Here is a 14,350-nt window from a genome sequence, read left to right on the forward strand (position 1 = left end):
CGATTTTACAATACGTATGTGTATATTTTTTTATTTTTATTTTGTTCACGAAAATAAAATTGAAGCATCGAGCATAATATATATTTTATCTAACCAAATACAACAGTAGACTCTCGTTTAATCGGCCTTTACGGGACCTCTGACCCAAAAGTACGAAATTAACATTTGAAAATTTAGTACGATTGCAAATAAGATTAACGAGAGAAAAACCACGTCTTTAAATGACTATACGACCAAAAGTATATTTATCCGAACAGAAATGAAACATCCCGGAACGTCAATAATTTTCCTGCTGGTCAATTGTTTCCATAAAAAAGAGTATCCGTTTAAAGGGGAACCGGATCATCGAGAGTCCACCGCAATCGCAAGGGAGCGTAAAATATTCTGCGGCTAAAAGCGAATGAAATGGGTTTAACGTAAGCTCGTGCCGCCCATTGGCTATATCTTGATATTCGACAAGACGATCAAATTTTATCCAAATGTTGTTGCAATTAACCGACACCGTTGGTCCGCGAGACGACGAAATCGGTTCCCGTTCGCCTCGAATAAAAATGATGCGGTATCGTTTATCGGGAGGCAGATCGGTTATGCGAGAACGCAACGGCCACCGCGCGAATCATGTATCGCATATCTCGGGTTCGGGCGGGCGGAAGGGTCGAGCTGGCTGGTGTGTGGGTAGGGTAGCAGGTAACGCGGATCGATTTCGTCGTTCCGTTCGCAATCTGTGTAGCCCGAGCGAAAGCGTGTGTAGCGCGTGCAGGAAAAAATCGAATTGAAGTCAACGTACTTTTTTCGCGATGCTCGGCCAGGATCTGCCGCACTCTGGCTAGCTCGCGGTAATCGTGTGATCTCTCGCCCCACTCACTACGCTCCCCCCACTCCTGCGTGTCGGTTATTCCTTTCTAACGGCGAAATTTTTCTGGGACACAAAACGCGCGCGCGATTCGATCGAATTCGAGCGTCCCGTGTTTCCCGAGCGTGCCGAGGTCTCGAGAGGCCTTAGAAGTAGGTCTGGCACGTTTCCACCCCCGTATTAACCCAATTCCATCGAGCACCCTCGACGCAGGGGAATGCGCGGCCCCCGTGTCCTCGCATCCTCGCACCCTCGACTCTCGGCCACGCTCCTACCAGTATCTGTCCCGCTGCTACCCCCCACCCCTGCGCCTACGCAACGACCTACGCGCGCACGCGATTCACGCATACGAGCGAACCGCCTGCACGCGCTTATGGAATGAATCGGATTTAACAAGCATTCCGCCCGGGGGCGTAACGATGGTCTGCGACATTTGGGAAAACGATCTTTTACCTTTGACGTTCTCGGACCCGTTTATCTCAGAATCGTGCGTTCTCGTTGCACGCTGCCCTCCAGCTAACTCAAACGACTTTCCCTGCAATAATCGAAATTAAATTTACCGTTTACACTTACTCGTCCGTAGGATCGAATTTTATTCGGCAATGAAAATTTACATTCTTCATATTCGTTGACTTATCTCCATGGAAATGTTATCAACAAATTGGAAACGTTCTCCCAACGGAAATAAGTCCAAACACGATGTTATTCCGATTACTTTGAATTCCACGATAATAATCGTTTTAAAAAATGATTCGAACAGTATGTAATTAAAATTATCCGAAATGGGTCGTGTTTGGGTTTGTTTTAATCGGGAAAACCTTATCAACTCATTGGTAATATTATCATTAAGATATAAGGAAGAGTATGAAAATTTTCATTTCGTGTAACTACGAAACATACTTATCCAGTCTTAGACCACCTTAGACCACCTTATATTTTACAATGTTTGATTCTTTAACATTTTGAATTAAATTTTGAAAAAAATTTTTCTTTAAATTTTGAAAAAAATTTTTCTTTAAATTTTGAAAAAAATATACGAGGTTGTGAGACGTGAACCAAGACCGTACGAGAATGTCGTCGTCGAGATATCGAGGGGTCACATTTTTTTTAATCAAAAAATGAGAGTCTAGAAAAGTTTCAGTGTTAATGAATTCAGGGTGAAAGTAATCATTGAACGAAACTTATTTTTATGCACTAAACTCTTTATCGAGCACGTTTTTCTCCATTGAAAAATGAGGATACAGAAAAGTGGTTCGGTTTCGGTATTGATTAATTTAGGGTAGTAATAACTGTTAAGTGAAATTTATTTTCGTACATTGACTTCCCTATCGAGCACTCGTCTTTCGTCAAAAAATAAAATGTGGCGTAATTTCGGTTTAGTTTCTTCGCGAAGGGAAAAAGAAATAATAGTTCTTGTAACTTGCGAGAAATAAAATAAAATTCGAGAAGCAGAGGGTTGAACGTATCAGATTCCATCCGTCTTCTCTCCTTCGATGTTCCCAACGTAAATATTTGCGATCGGAGTGCCAGCGAACGAGCGGACGTGGGCACTTCTGCCGCGTATGCCACGATCCCTGTTGCAGCGCGGTGCAACAGTCCAACAGTTTGTGTAACTATCGGGCTACGATCAGCGGTCTTGGAACTTTGCCACGTTAATCCTGCACTGCATGATTTTTTATTTTTACCTCCGTACGATACAACGAACGTCTAATGAAACCTGTTTATTAGGAATAAAAACTGACACCTTTCTTGAAATTTTTAAAATTGTTATTGTCTTTGGAAAAAAATTCTTGTTTCAAATAAAAAATAGTATGTCAATGTCAACAAGTGAAAGTTAACCGCACATCGGTGCATGGCATTAACGAGTTATTACGAACAGGACATTGCTAATTAACAATATTTCCATTTGCAGTATTACTTAACATCCGGGACGAAATTATTAAAATAAAGAAAAATTATATCGCGAGAATTATGCTGGCAAATTGGCGAGGTTCTCCCGATGAAAATAAGTACAAACACAACTATTTTTAATTACATGTCATTTTAATGATTTTCGAAAAATATTTTGTGACTTCTAATCAAAAGTGATCCGAATTACGTCGTGTTTGGACTCGTTTTCATCGGGAGAACATTTCTAATTCGTTGGCAATACTTTTACAAAGATACAACGATGTGTACAAACATAATAATTTTTATTGTTTCAAGAAATTCGTATAAAAATTAGATTTTCATTTTTAAACGAAAATCAGTGTGTACTTTTTCAGTATCGTGTAGCAAACGGTTAATCAAGATCGAAACTTTACGTGGAACGATGCTTGAAACGTTTCTGTCACTTCGAGAAAATCGGTTACGTGAGGGTGGAAGGGGGTTGGTCGCGATATGGCAACCGAGAGGAGACGAACAGAGAGGACTATGTCGATGACAGGACAGATATCGGTCGACTGGCTTCATGTCTCTTTTCTCGTTCTCCAGTCTCCTTCTCTTCTTATCGTATTGTGCCAACAAATCACAGATATTGATCTACGAGGCAGCCTCGCCTTAATTCGGTCGATACGTCTCCATGATGATTTCTAGGTTCGACTTTCGTATTTCTGCACCTGTTCAAGGTCCTTCCCTTTAAACACTTCGTGTTTTGCTTTCACCAAATATTCGGTATCGAGTATGATAGTCCACCACTGTTTATCTTTATTCAACACAAGCGACAAGACAGGTAGATAAGTAGATAGGCAGATATTTATTGACCCGAGATAATAATATTCCGTAAGAACATACAAAATCTCGGTATGCATAATAAAATGTAACAATTACTTTATAAGTGACGGCAGTGATGTTAAAATAAACAATTAATTACTTAACAATTCCACAAAGTCCCCTAATTGTATCTTCCAAGAACGAGCTGTTAAAAGTAGATTTAATTCGAAACATTGTTGTTAGGCTCTTTATTTTTCCGCTGTCCGAAATAATTAACTAGTTTGTATTTAAACAACTTACAAGTTTAAAGACTTCTTAAGAATTTTATTTATTATTTTTTAAGAATTTTAGTCGGTTGATATTAAATTCTAAAATTGGAAAACTGAAATTTTTTTTATTATTTATTGTATCTTCGGTAGAGAATTATTATTAATGGATTATCAAGGTTTTAAATAAGGCTGCGAATACTGTGTTCGGATTATTTTTAATTGTACGGTATTCCAACGATTTTCGAAAAACTGTCAACGATGTCTAATTAAAAATAATCACGTCGATTCATTGGTAACACTCTCCCGAAAATATTGTGAACAATGTAACAAATTTTACTTTGTGTTAGCGGTCGACACACTGCGCCAGTTCCAAGTTACGAGCACCTAGCGAACGTAATGCGAGACTCGCTTGTCATTGCTCTGTCTCTCTCGCTCTCTGTGTTACGTTCACCCTCCCATTTAAGTATCTGTTCCAAGCGAACCTAAAGTCTCGATTTTATCGCTTGCCCGGAGGAACTATTGTACAATGTTGTCGAAAATTGTCGACAATAATCTTGGTGAACCAGCACCACTTTGTTCGCGAATAGGATAATCTCGTTACGGGTTCGTCGCAGTACGGTTTCCAACATTTTATACCATTTTTGTTTCTACCTTCGACGCATAGTCGTAACTGCGGTGAAATTAATCTTCGAAGGCGTTCGAACTCGGTTTCGATATTTGCAATTCGCGTTTCGACCACGGTTGGGACTATTCGAATATTTTATAAATTTTCTAATGTTATGATAGTCTTTGAATATTCGATTATTTGGTAGACATTTCAATGTCAAGAATAAACATTGAATATTCGAATATCGATATTCGAGGTTTTCAATGGATATTTCAAAGCTACGAATAAATTTTAAATATTTAAATATAGTTACTCAAGGTATTCGAATATTCGAATATCATTAATTTAGGTATTTAAGTATTCGAATATTTTTACTCAAGGCATTTGAATATTCAAATATCGTTACTTTAGATATTTAAGTATTCGAATACCTTTACTCGAGGTATTTAAATATTCGAGTATCGTTACTTAAGGTATTTGAATATTCGAGTGTCGTTACTCAAGGTATTCAAATATTCGAATATCGTTACTCAAGGTATTTGAATATTCAAATGTTGTTACTTTAGGTACTTAGATATTCAAATACCTTTACTCAAGGTATTTGAATATTCGAGTATCGTTACTCAAGATATTTGAATATTCGAGTATCGTTACTCAAGGCATTTGAATATTCAAATATCGTTACTTTAGGTATTTAGGTATTCGATTACCTTTACTCAAGGTATTTGAATATTCGAATATCGTCATTCAAGGTATTTGAATATTCGAATGTTATCGTTCGAAAAAGAATGACTTTTCATATTTACCCTATTTAAATAATGCAGACGTACTTAAGTATTTACAATATTACGTATTGGTGACAACAATATTACATCTTGTCGTCGGCCGATTATCGGGTCACGATTCGTAGAAGACGGTCGATAATCTACACGCATACGAATGTACGGTGGTCATTGTGACTACGGAAAAGAAATTGTTTACGGTCGAAATTATTATCTTAATTTTGAGGGGTACCTCAGGAAATACTTTCGTCATTCGTTCGAACTATTCCCAAGTAATTTAGACTCGAGGGATCAGCAAATGTTGTCGCTGTTCGACCCGTCAAATCATGTTCGTTTCCATTGTGTTCCACCTATTAAATCCGAGAACTTGATGAATGTGATCATAGTCGTGTTTCGTCGTACCTCGAAGATGGGTAAATCTCTTGGTAAACGGTGACGATAACTTCAAGGTTAGATTAAAATCAGCATACATGTATGTACATAGCTGTACCTCAACTTTGTACGAAATGTATATTTAATTTTGCTTCTAAACAGTAACTTTTTGTTGTAACAATAATTTGTTTTCTTTCTTCTTTCTTCTTTGCTGAATACCCTATTATTTTCTTTTTAATCTTTACAATTTTGATACGATTAAGACATTATTATTATTATTACAATATTATTGTTATTATTATTATTATAGTATCATTACCATTACAATATTATTGTTATTGTGGTATTATTACTGTTACAATATTATTATTATTATGGTAATATTATTACTGTTAGAATATTATTATTATGGTATTATTACTATTAAAATATTATTATTATGGTAATATTATTACTATTATAATACTGTTATTATGGTACTATTACTATTACAATATTATTATTTTGGTAATATTATTACTATTACAATACTATTATTATTATAAAGCTGTTGATTAAATGGAAGTTGAAAAGAATCTTGAATCACCAATGAAAGTATCATGTTCTTTTCTGTTTCAGAGGTCAAAATGGAATTGGAAGACTTGATGTCCGACATCAAGAAAACGGCCAACAAAGTCAGGGCTAAATTAAAGGGTAAGCAACTCGGTAACGATTCCTCGTTTCTTACGATTGATACTCAAGGACGAGGAAATAGCTATTTCCTTGAACCCAAAGTACCAGTATTTAACACGTCGAGTGCCCGAGAGAGTCTTTCATGTATTTCAATACGCGTCGAAGTGCCGCAGAAACATTCTGGGGTCAACCTTCGCGTTTTCCTAAATTGTCAATATATAACAATCGACGACTCGTTATATATGTAAACACATAAAAATATCTAGTCGTAACCAACAACGCGTTCATCGTTTTCGACCATCTTCTTGTTATCGTTACGGAATAGTATACTTTAACTGCTTAGTTTATTTAGCTATATAGTTGACTATACATTTATCAAATTTGACGATACACTTGACTGTACAATTTAACATTGTTGTGTAGTTCAACTATACTATTTTGAAGATGAATAGTATACTCTAATTGTGTGGTTTATTTAGCTCTATAGTTGACTATACATTTATCAAATTTGACTTTATTTGTTTAAACATATTGTTTAAACAGGTTAATACCTTGCAAAACTCTTTGGAAGTTTAAATTCATTATTCAAAAGTGTGCAATTTTGGTTGAAACAAATTTTTTCTAGGTCTCACCTTTTTGAAAATATTGAAGAAAATGTATTTTTCTCCTCCAACTTTGAGGGTTAATTTCACCCCCTAGGTGTGGATAATAACAGACAAAAAAAAAAAATACGTGTCAAATATTTTACTAAGAAGTATATCACGTGTAAATTTCATTAAAATCAACGATTTACACTTAAGTGATTTTCCTTGTTAACATAATTGTTGGTAATAGCATCGTGTAGTGACAACTGTCACCAAGAATCTGAACAGGTGGTCTAAATAAGGGCAATAAAGCTGATTCCAAATATGGAACGATCACAGCGACCTTGAAATTCATCAGGAGGAATACCCAAGTGACGAGGATGTTAGTGACACGTTTTGCAGGGGACTTGTCCCCAAAGACACAGAGGGAGAACTTTGGACGAGTTGTTTTCAGTGTTATATGTAGACATATGCCTGTCAGGTATTGAGCAACAAGACATCTACATCTGTAATTACTCTAAATAGATTATCTACGTTTAAGTTTATTTTTTGTTGTAAATTTAGATTTTAATTGAAAGTTTATTACAATACACAGGGATCTCACACATCCAGTAATATAATGAATTCCAAACAGAAGAATATAAAATGAAAAATATGAAGAAATTTATAGTAATACAATTTAGAAGAATATTCAGTCAAAAATATAAGGAAATTTGTAGTGATACAACATAGAAGAATATTCAGTCAGAAATATAAAGAAATTTGTAACGATGCAACGTAGATAAATATAAAGTGAAAAATATAAAGAAATTTATAATGATACAACTTAGTGTGAACGACGATAGTATCGTGTGTCCTTCACGACTCTCAGCTTGGAACTGAACAATCAGAAAGGAAAATAGGCAAACCTTTGACTGTGCAACAGATGACTCTTAGACACCAATACAATAGCAGTCCTTAAAACTAACATCAGCCATTGGCTAATGACGTCCGACACGCCTGATTTCATCGTTGCTTTCGTTCTATCATTTTTATACACATTTTAGATACGTTTTTAAGTATTTCAATTTGAAATTATATACGGTTTTCACTTTTCTTTCAGATTATTTTAAGAGTGACTCGTATTACCACACCTTTAAAATGAACATTTTTAACTTTTATTTCAAACGATTAGGACACTTTGTACGCGTTCGAAAATGACTCATATTTTAAAACATCGGCCGAAAGAAGTAAATATTTGATCGATATAAGTTTTTGTGGCTTATTTTCCTAGTGGTGTGAATTATAAAAAAAAATAGATTAAAGATGCCCTGTGCAGAATTCTTGCCAGATTAAAATTTTTTTGGAAACGAAAACGATCTAAATGGTAGCTATTTGCATTGGACCTTTCGAATTTGTATACAAAAATTCTAAAGTTGTTGAAAATTTAAAAAAAATCTATCAGTAATGTCTGATATATGTTTTAGTAAAGTCTGTAAACTTTCAAAGTGTCCTAATACCTTAAGTACAGATTCAAAACATACGTTACTTTTATTCAGCTTGTTTGAACTTCATATCCCAAAGCAAACATGTTTTAGATACAGACTGAAGTGTTGCGTCTTAAAAATCTTCAACAGGTTTGGCAATAAACCCTGAAGTAAAAGTGCCAGCTCGTATTTAGACCACCTCTTTTACACCTGCGTCTCGAGGACCAGAGAGAAATTATTTTTGTCCAATAGCAGAGAAGTAGGTTGTAGCAGTCAGCTGGCCCATCTGGTATTCTCCCATCTTTCATTAATGTTCCAGTAACTACACTGATCAGCTAGAAAGAATACAGCTGCCTGAAATGTACATTTACCGATAAAAATTTTCAAAAAAAATTATTTTGATATCTGTTCGAATTTCTTATATAAATTCACAACCAATAACGTTATTATCACGAAAACCCAATTTATAGTCGTCCAAGGACATTGTTTGTAATTACTCTAACTTATCTTTTGTCACAAGGATTATTAGTTGTTCGACTTTTGCATTATTCCAACCAGTTTTATCGTTCTTATCAATTTGTTAGCTCTAATGACAACTTCTTTCTTACGTTTTTCATTTTGTAGTAAGTAGGCAGACTTCGAAGTCTGAAGGCTGTTTGATGCGTGTTTGAATATGTTTGAACCATATTTGAACCACGATGACGAGGTTCTCACAAATTTCTTAGCTCCAACGAATGACAACTTCTTTCTTATGTTTTTCATTTTATAATAAGTAGCCAAACTTCGAAGTTTGAAGGCTGTTTGGTCATGTTTGATGGTCGTTTGAATATGTTTGAACCATATTTGAACCACGATGACGAGGTTCTCACAAATTTCTTAGCTCCAACGAATGACAACTTCTTTCTTATGTTTTTCATTTTATAATAAGTAGCCAGACTTCGAAGTCTGAAGGCTGTTTGGTCATGTTTGATGGTCGTTTGAATGTGTTTGAACGTGTTCGAACCATATTTGAACCACAATGACGAGGTTCTCACAAATTTGTCAGCTCCAACGACTGACATCTCTTTCCCATTTTTCACTTTCATCATTTTCGCTTTAACAATAAGTAGCCAGACTTTGAGTACAAATATCATTCAACGCCGATTGTAACCGGTGTAAAAATTTATCATCGCCCTTCCTCGATGATAAACTACTTTCCTCAAGCACGGCAATTATTATTAAAAAATTTATTTGAAGCTTAGGTTGGAAATATCAATTTCCAAACGCTTCATTTCGTCATTTCGTTTCGCCGTTGTAAACATTGTTATCGAATGATAATACAAATTTCGTAAAATGTACAAATTTATGGTAAACATCCTACGGCACTCGACGTGTTGAGAAACAACGTCCAGGAGGACGTGGTACCATGGACAATGGAACTCTGTCCGTGTGTCTCGATCCCACTGTGTACCTACACGCTCGTGGTACACCAGATCGTCTCGACGTTGACATTTTTTTTCGTTTCTTGGTGCGCAGTGATAGAGCAAAATATCGAGCAAGAAGAGCACACGAACAAAACGTCGGCGGATTTGAGGATACGCAAGACACAGCATTCGACATTGTCCAGGAAGTTCGTCGAGGTGATGACAGAATACAATCGAACGCAGACCGATTACAGAGAGCGGTGTAAGGGAAGGATACAACGACAGCTGGAAATCAGTAAGCGTGGCCCCTAAGCGTGTTCGACCTAATCCCATTTCGTATGCGTGCGAGCGCATAGTCAACGCACTCTTAGCTCACTATTAGCGTCTAACCGATCGATTTCGCTGCTTGCAGCGGGGAGGACGACCACTAACGAGGAACTAGAGGAAATGTTGGAACAGGGAAATCCAGCTGTGTTCACGCAAGGGGTAAGGAAACTTTCTTTTGTTTCCCAGTTTGCAAGACACTCGGAGAGTTGGAAAGATCAGACTCGGGTCAAGGCTTAAGGTACAGCTTTTTACGGTAAAACCTCGTTAAAGCGTTTCGTTGGCCCCTCGATAAAAGTCCTCGTGAAAAAAAAACGGTTGAATTTAAAGTCGACGAAACCAACTTTGCCAGTTAATGAGAATTAACAATGTTTACATTTCTTGTTAGAATTTTCACGAGTGTTACAATAATTATTGTTATTGTTTTAGTTGGTAAGAACGCCTTGTAAACTGAAATCTACGAAATAATTAAACATTCGAGGTCAGAAGGTGTAACTATTTCCTTATGAATATATCTAATATTTTATATAATTCGATCGAAAACAATAGTAAATTATTAACATTGTTTATGATACGGTTAATACTATTCGATTATGCAATATTAACGATAGTTTGGCAAGATTGTTGCGCGAAGAGTAAATTCTATATTCGACGTTATTCGAATTATTTTTAATTAAAGTACAAAGTTTTTTTTTAACGATGCTTAGTATAACGTGTAAGAAAAAATATAGTCCGTTGAGTATAGTTAGTGGGTTAGTGAAGTTTTTCCGATGAATATGAATCTAAATACGACTTCTTTCGAACTATTTTTTTTTTTATTATATCCAATTTGAATAATTTTTTAAAAACGTTTAACTACATATAATAAACATTTTTCCGAATAGGATCGTGTTTGGTCCCATTTTCATTGAGAGTCTCATTGATCCATTATAACACTCTCGCGTTGATACAAAAATATAAAAGTTTTTAGGATGCCCTAGCGACTGTCATACCGGTACGTGCACAGCATCGTTTCGAACCTTGATATCCTGTTCACTTTTCTAGTCGGACGTGTAACACGTGGCTGGATCTCTGCCCGAGATACGAAAGGTCGATTTCAGGGACAAATTCGCTACCATCCCTCCTTAAAGCGTGTTTGACCCGACAGTGTACGTTTTAACGAGAGGTCATCGTATTTTAGTTTCGTCGTTTATTTTTTTCTATAAAGTAACGATTAATTCGAAATAAAAATATACAGACATATATCTTATAAAATGCAGTTTAACGAAATATTATTTTCCTGAAATGATTTTCGCTATTTTTCTAAATTCAGTACGCGACAAAAAGAAATCTGCCTCAACGGTGTGCATCGTTTACAAAATCAAAATTATTAATTTAAAAAAAAAATTAAAATTTACGAGATACGAAATGTCGATTTCAGGAACAAATTCACTACCATCCCCCCTTAAAGCGTTTGACCCAACAGTGTAGGTTTAACGAGAGTTTAATTTACATTGTTTATTTTTTCTATAAAGTAACGATTAATTCGAAACGAAAATAAACAGATACGTACCTTATAAAATGTACTTTAACGAGATATTATATTTCTTTTTTAAATCTAGTACACGATAAAAAGAAACCCGTCTCAATGGTGTGCACGATTCAAAACTCAAAATTATTAATTTTGAAAGAAATAAAATTTATTTTTGAGCGACCCACCTTGAAGTCAAAATTTCAAAAATTAGAAAAATAATATAAAAATTGACACCACACAATCTCGATAAGTGTGAAGTCAATTGAAGACATTTCTTCAAACAGTTTAATCTAAAGATCGACTCCCCCCCAGAATTGATCTTTCTTTCTTCCATCTAAACGTGTTGCACTATCGAGTAAAACTCGTGTCAATAAACCAACTAACTATAGCTCGTTTCTCGTAGATTATCATGGAAACGCAACAAGCGAAACAGACCCTCGCTGACATCGAGGCCCGCCACGCCGATATTATCAAACTAGAGAACTCGATTAGGGAACTTCACGATATGTTCATGGACATGGCCATGTTGGTAGAAAGTCAGGTAAGGTCGACGGCGCGTTTTAATATTCAGATTTCTTTTCGGGCTTCCTCGTGGACTGTACGCTCTCCGGAACGATTTAATTGGCGAGTAAAGGACCCGCGTATTGGCCATTCAAAGAGTACAGTAGCGTACAGAGATCGTGAGATACCAAGGAATCGGATCAGTCACCCCCCACCCCTACCACGAATCACACACGTTTTCGCGATTGGCCAAGGCGATCACATGCACAAATTAATCGCGTAACGAACAGGAGAAACAGAGTCAGACGAAACGATAACGAACGACCACTGGAACGCATTGGCGTAGACACAGTTCCAGAATATTAACCCTTCGCACCCAAGGCTTGTTTGCTACCAGAAACCGACGCCTTGAGAAAATTCTTTAAGTCGTAAAATTCATCTGGAATGGAACATTTTTATATACTTTGCGTACGTGCGTTTACACTCTACAAGAACGTAATATTTAAATTCCAATTTGAATTCCAAACCACGAAGTTTTCCCGGATTTAAAATAGTACACTGAATTAGGTGGTATACCTTTTGCAATATAATCCCGATAAATTCTGTCTAATAACTATTATTACGAGGGACAAATATTTAGAGTTTAATTTTGTAAATGTACATGAGAAATTTTGTTATGCAAGTAAATCTTTGTATCCGTAGTTTTGTATATTATCTGTAGATATAGAGATTCTACGCCTATGTAATGTGATCGCTTAGCGACTAAGTGTGGGGATCCCTGGTGGGGATTGGACGGAGCAAGCGCCTAGTCCTCTGTTGTTCAATTTGTAAGGACTTGGCAACTTACGATCTCTACATAGTACACGTGTTGAGAGTATGCATTTGGCGACGTGGATTGCGCTACAGACTGGGCCGGGTCTAGGTATTTTAGCGCCTGAGATAAAAATGGCGACCCAGAAACCTTCACCTATTCGTTCTGTGGTCCACGTACAGGGTAATCTGTTTAATCGGGAGCGATGGAATATCTCACGAGGGATTAAAATTGTCAAAATAATGCCTTTACAAAAATTGTTAGTACAGAGAAGTACATTGGGTAGTATAAACAATTTTCCTGTAGGTATGGTAGTGGAAGAGATACCAATGTTAAATTTTTTAAACGGGACTCTGTATTTTTTTATTCATAATTTAGCAGCGTTTGTTAAGAAGATTACAACTCATATTACACAATATTATTCCATATATAATGATATAATTGAAGTCAATTTGAATTAATTCAAGTAATTGAAGTCAAGTAATTGAATTTTACTGCATAGAATATCATGTGGTAGGTCATTGTATTGGATTCAACAAATGCTACTGTTTTATAAATAAAAAAATATGGGTTCTCGTTTGAAAAAATTACCTTCATTTTGATATCTCTCCTAACACTACACTTACAGGAAAATTATTTGTATCACTTGTTTCCTCTATACTAAAAATTTTTGTAAAAATATTTCTTCGACAACTTCAAACCTTCGTGTGATACTTCACTGTTTGTATATCCTGTATATATGGATGTTTCGCATTGTATCGTAAATAAATATTAATCTATAAATTTCGGGAAAAAATCGACCTAGATATTAAAGTAGTTGATTAAATTTTTTTCCGGGGCGTGTTTTACGAGCGGTAAAAATATTTCGACGAATACGATTGGTTCACCATCAAGTGCATACTTTTAGCGCGCGAAGTATACACAAGAACGAACACAAATACCGCGTAAAACGTAAAAATAGATGCTATACCTGTAAAGGCAATGCCCTTTTATTGGCGTCATTGTGTTCTTATCATTGCGCAACTTTTCACGAGAAAGCTGAAGCCAAGTAGTCTTCCGACGCTAATACAATTTGCATGGCGTACGAGTAAATCACTGAATAAGCAGTATCATCAATGTCAGTCACGAGACCAGCACTAGTATCGATAACAACGATATTCGTTTCGTACACGGGGTCGGATTCCATCTCGAGAACGAGTAGGTGGTCCTTGAAAAACGGAGGGATAGAGTTCAATCGATCGTTATCGTTAACGTCACTGTCGCTACTTCAGAAATTGGGAACGAAATACATAGGTCAAAAGAAAGGTTTCCGGTGTCGACGAGGGGCGCGTTCGTTAATTGGTGGGTGCAGTCGGACGAGCGGATGAGTTATCGGCGGTGCAAGATCGGGCCAATGTTTTCTGTTTCCCGCTGGTTCGAAACCACCAGTGTTTTTTCTCTGTGTGTACAGTCGATGGAATAGATATTTTCTGCCTTAGCGGCGAGAACGCGCGGCTCGCGTC

General features: G+C 36.3%; 1 protein-coding gene across 6 annotated transcripts in view; it reads left to right on the top strand.

Annotated features, from left to right (window-relative positions):
• Syx1a (syntaxin 1A) overlaps positions 1-14,350 on the top strand; it is a 59,050-nt gene that overhangs the window by 20,899 nt on the left and 23,801 nt on the right. For all 6 annotated transcript variants that reach the window (XR_012992233.1, XR_012992234.1, XR_012992235.1 and 3 more), the window contains exons 4-7: positions 6,193-6,267; positions 9,812-9,994; positions 10,112-10,185; positions 11,940-12,077. Coding sequence is in view for 2 of the 6 variants with exons in the window: in XM_076312444.1 (XP_076168559.1) it covers positions 6,193-6,267; positions 9,812-9,994; positions 10,112-10,185; positions 11,940-12,077 (470 nt within the window). In the remaining 4 variants the exon portion in view is untranslated. The remainder of the gene's footprint in view (positions 1-6,192; positions 6,268-9,811; positions 9,995-10,111; positions 10,186-11,939; positions 12,078-14,350) is intronic.

This window comes from Ptiloglossa arizonensis, chromosome 5 (genome assembly GCF_051014685.1).
Source record: "Ptiloglossa arizonensis isolate GNS036 chromosome 5, iyPtiAriz1_principal, whole genome shotgun sequence".
Taxonomy (NCBI): Eukaryota; Metazoa; Arthropoda; class Insecta; order Hymenoptera; family Colletidae; genus Ptiloglossa; species Ptiloglossa arizonensis.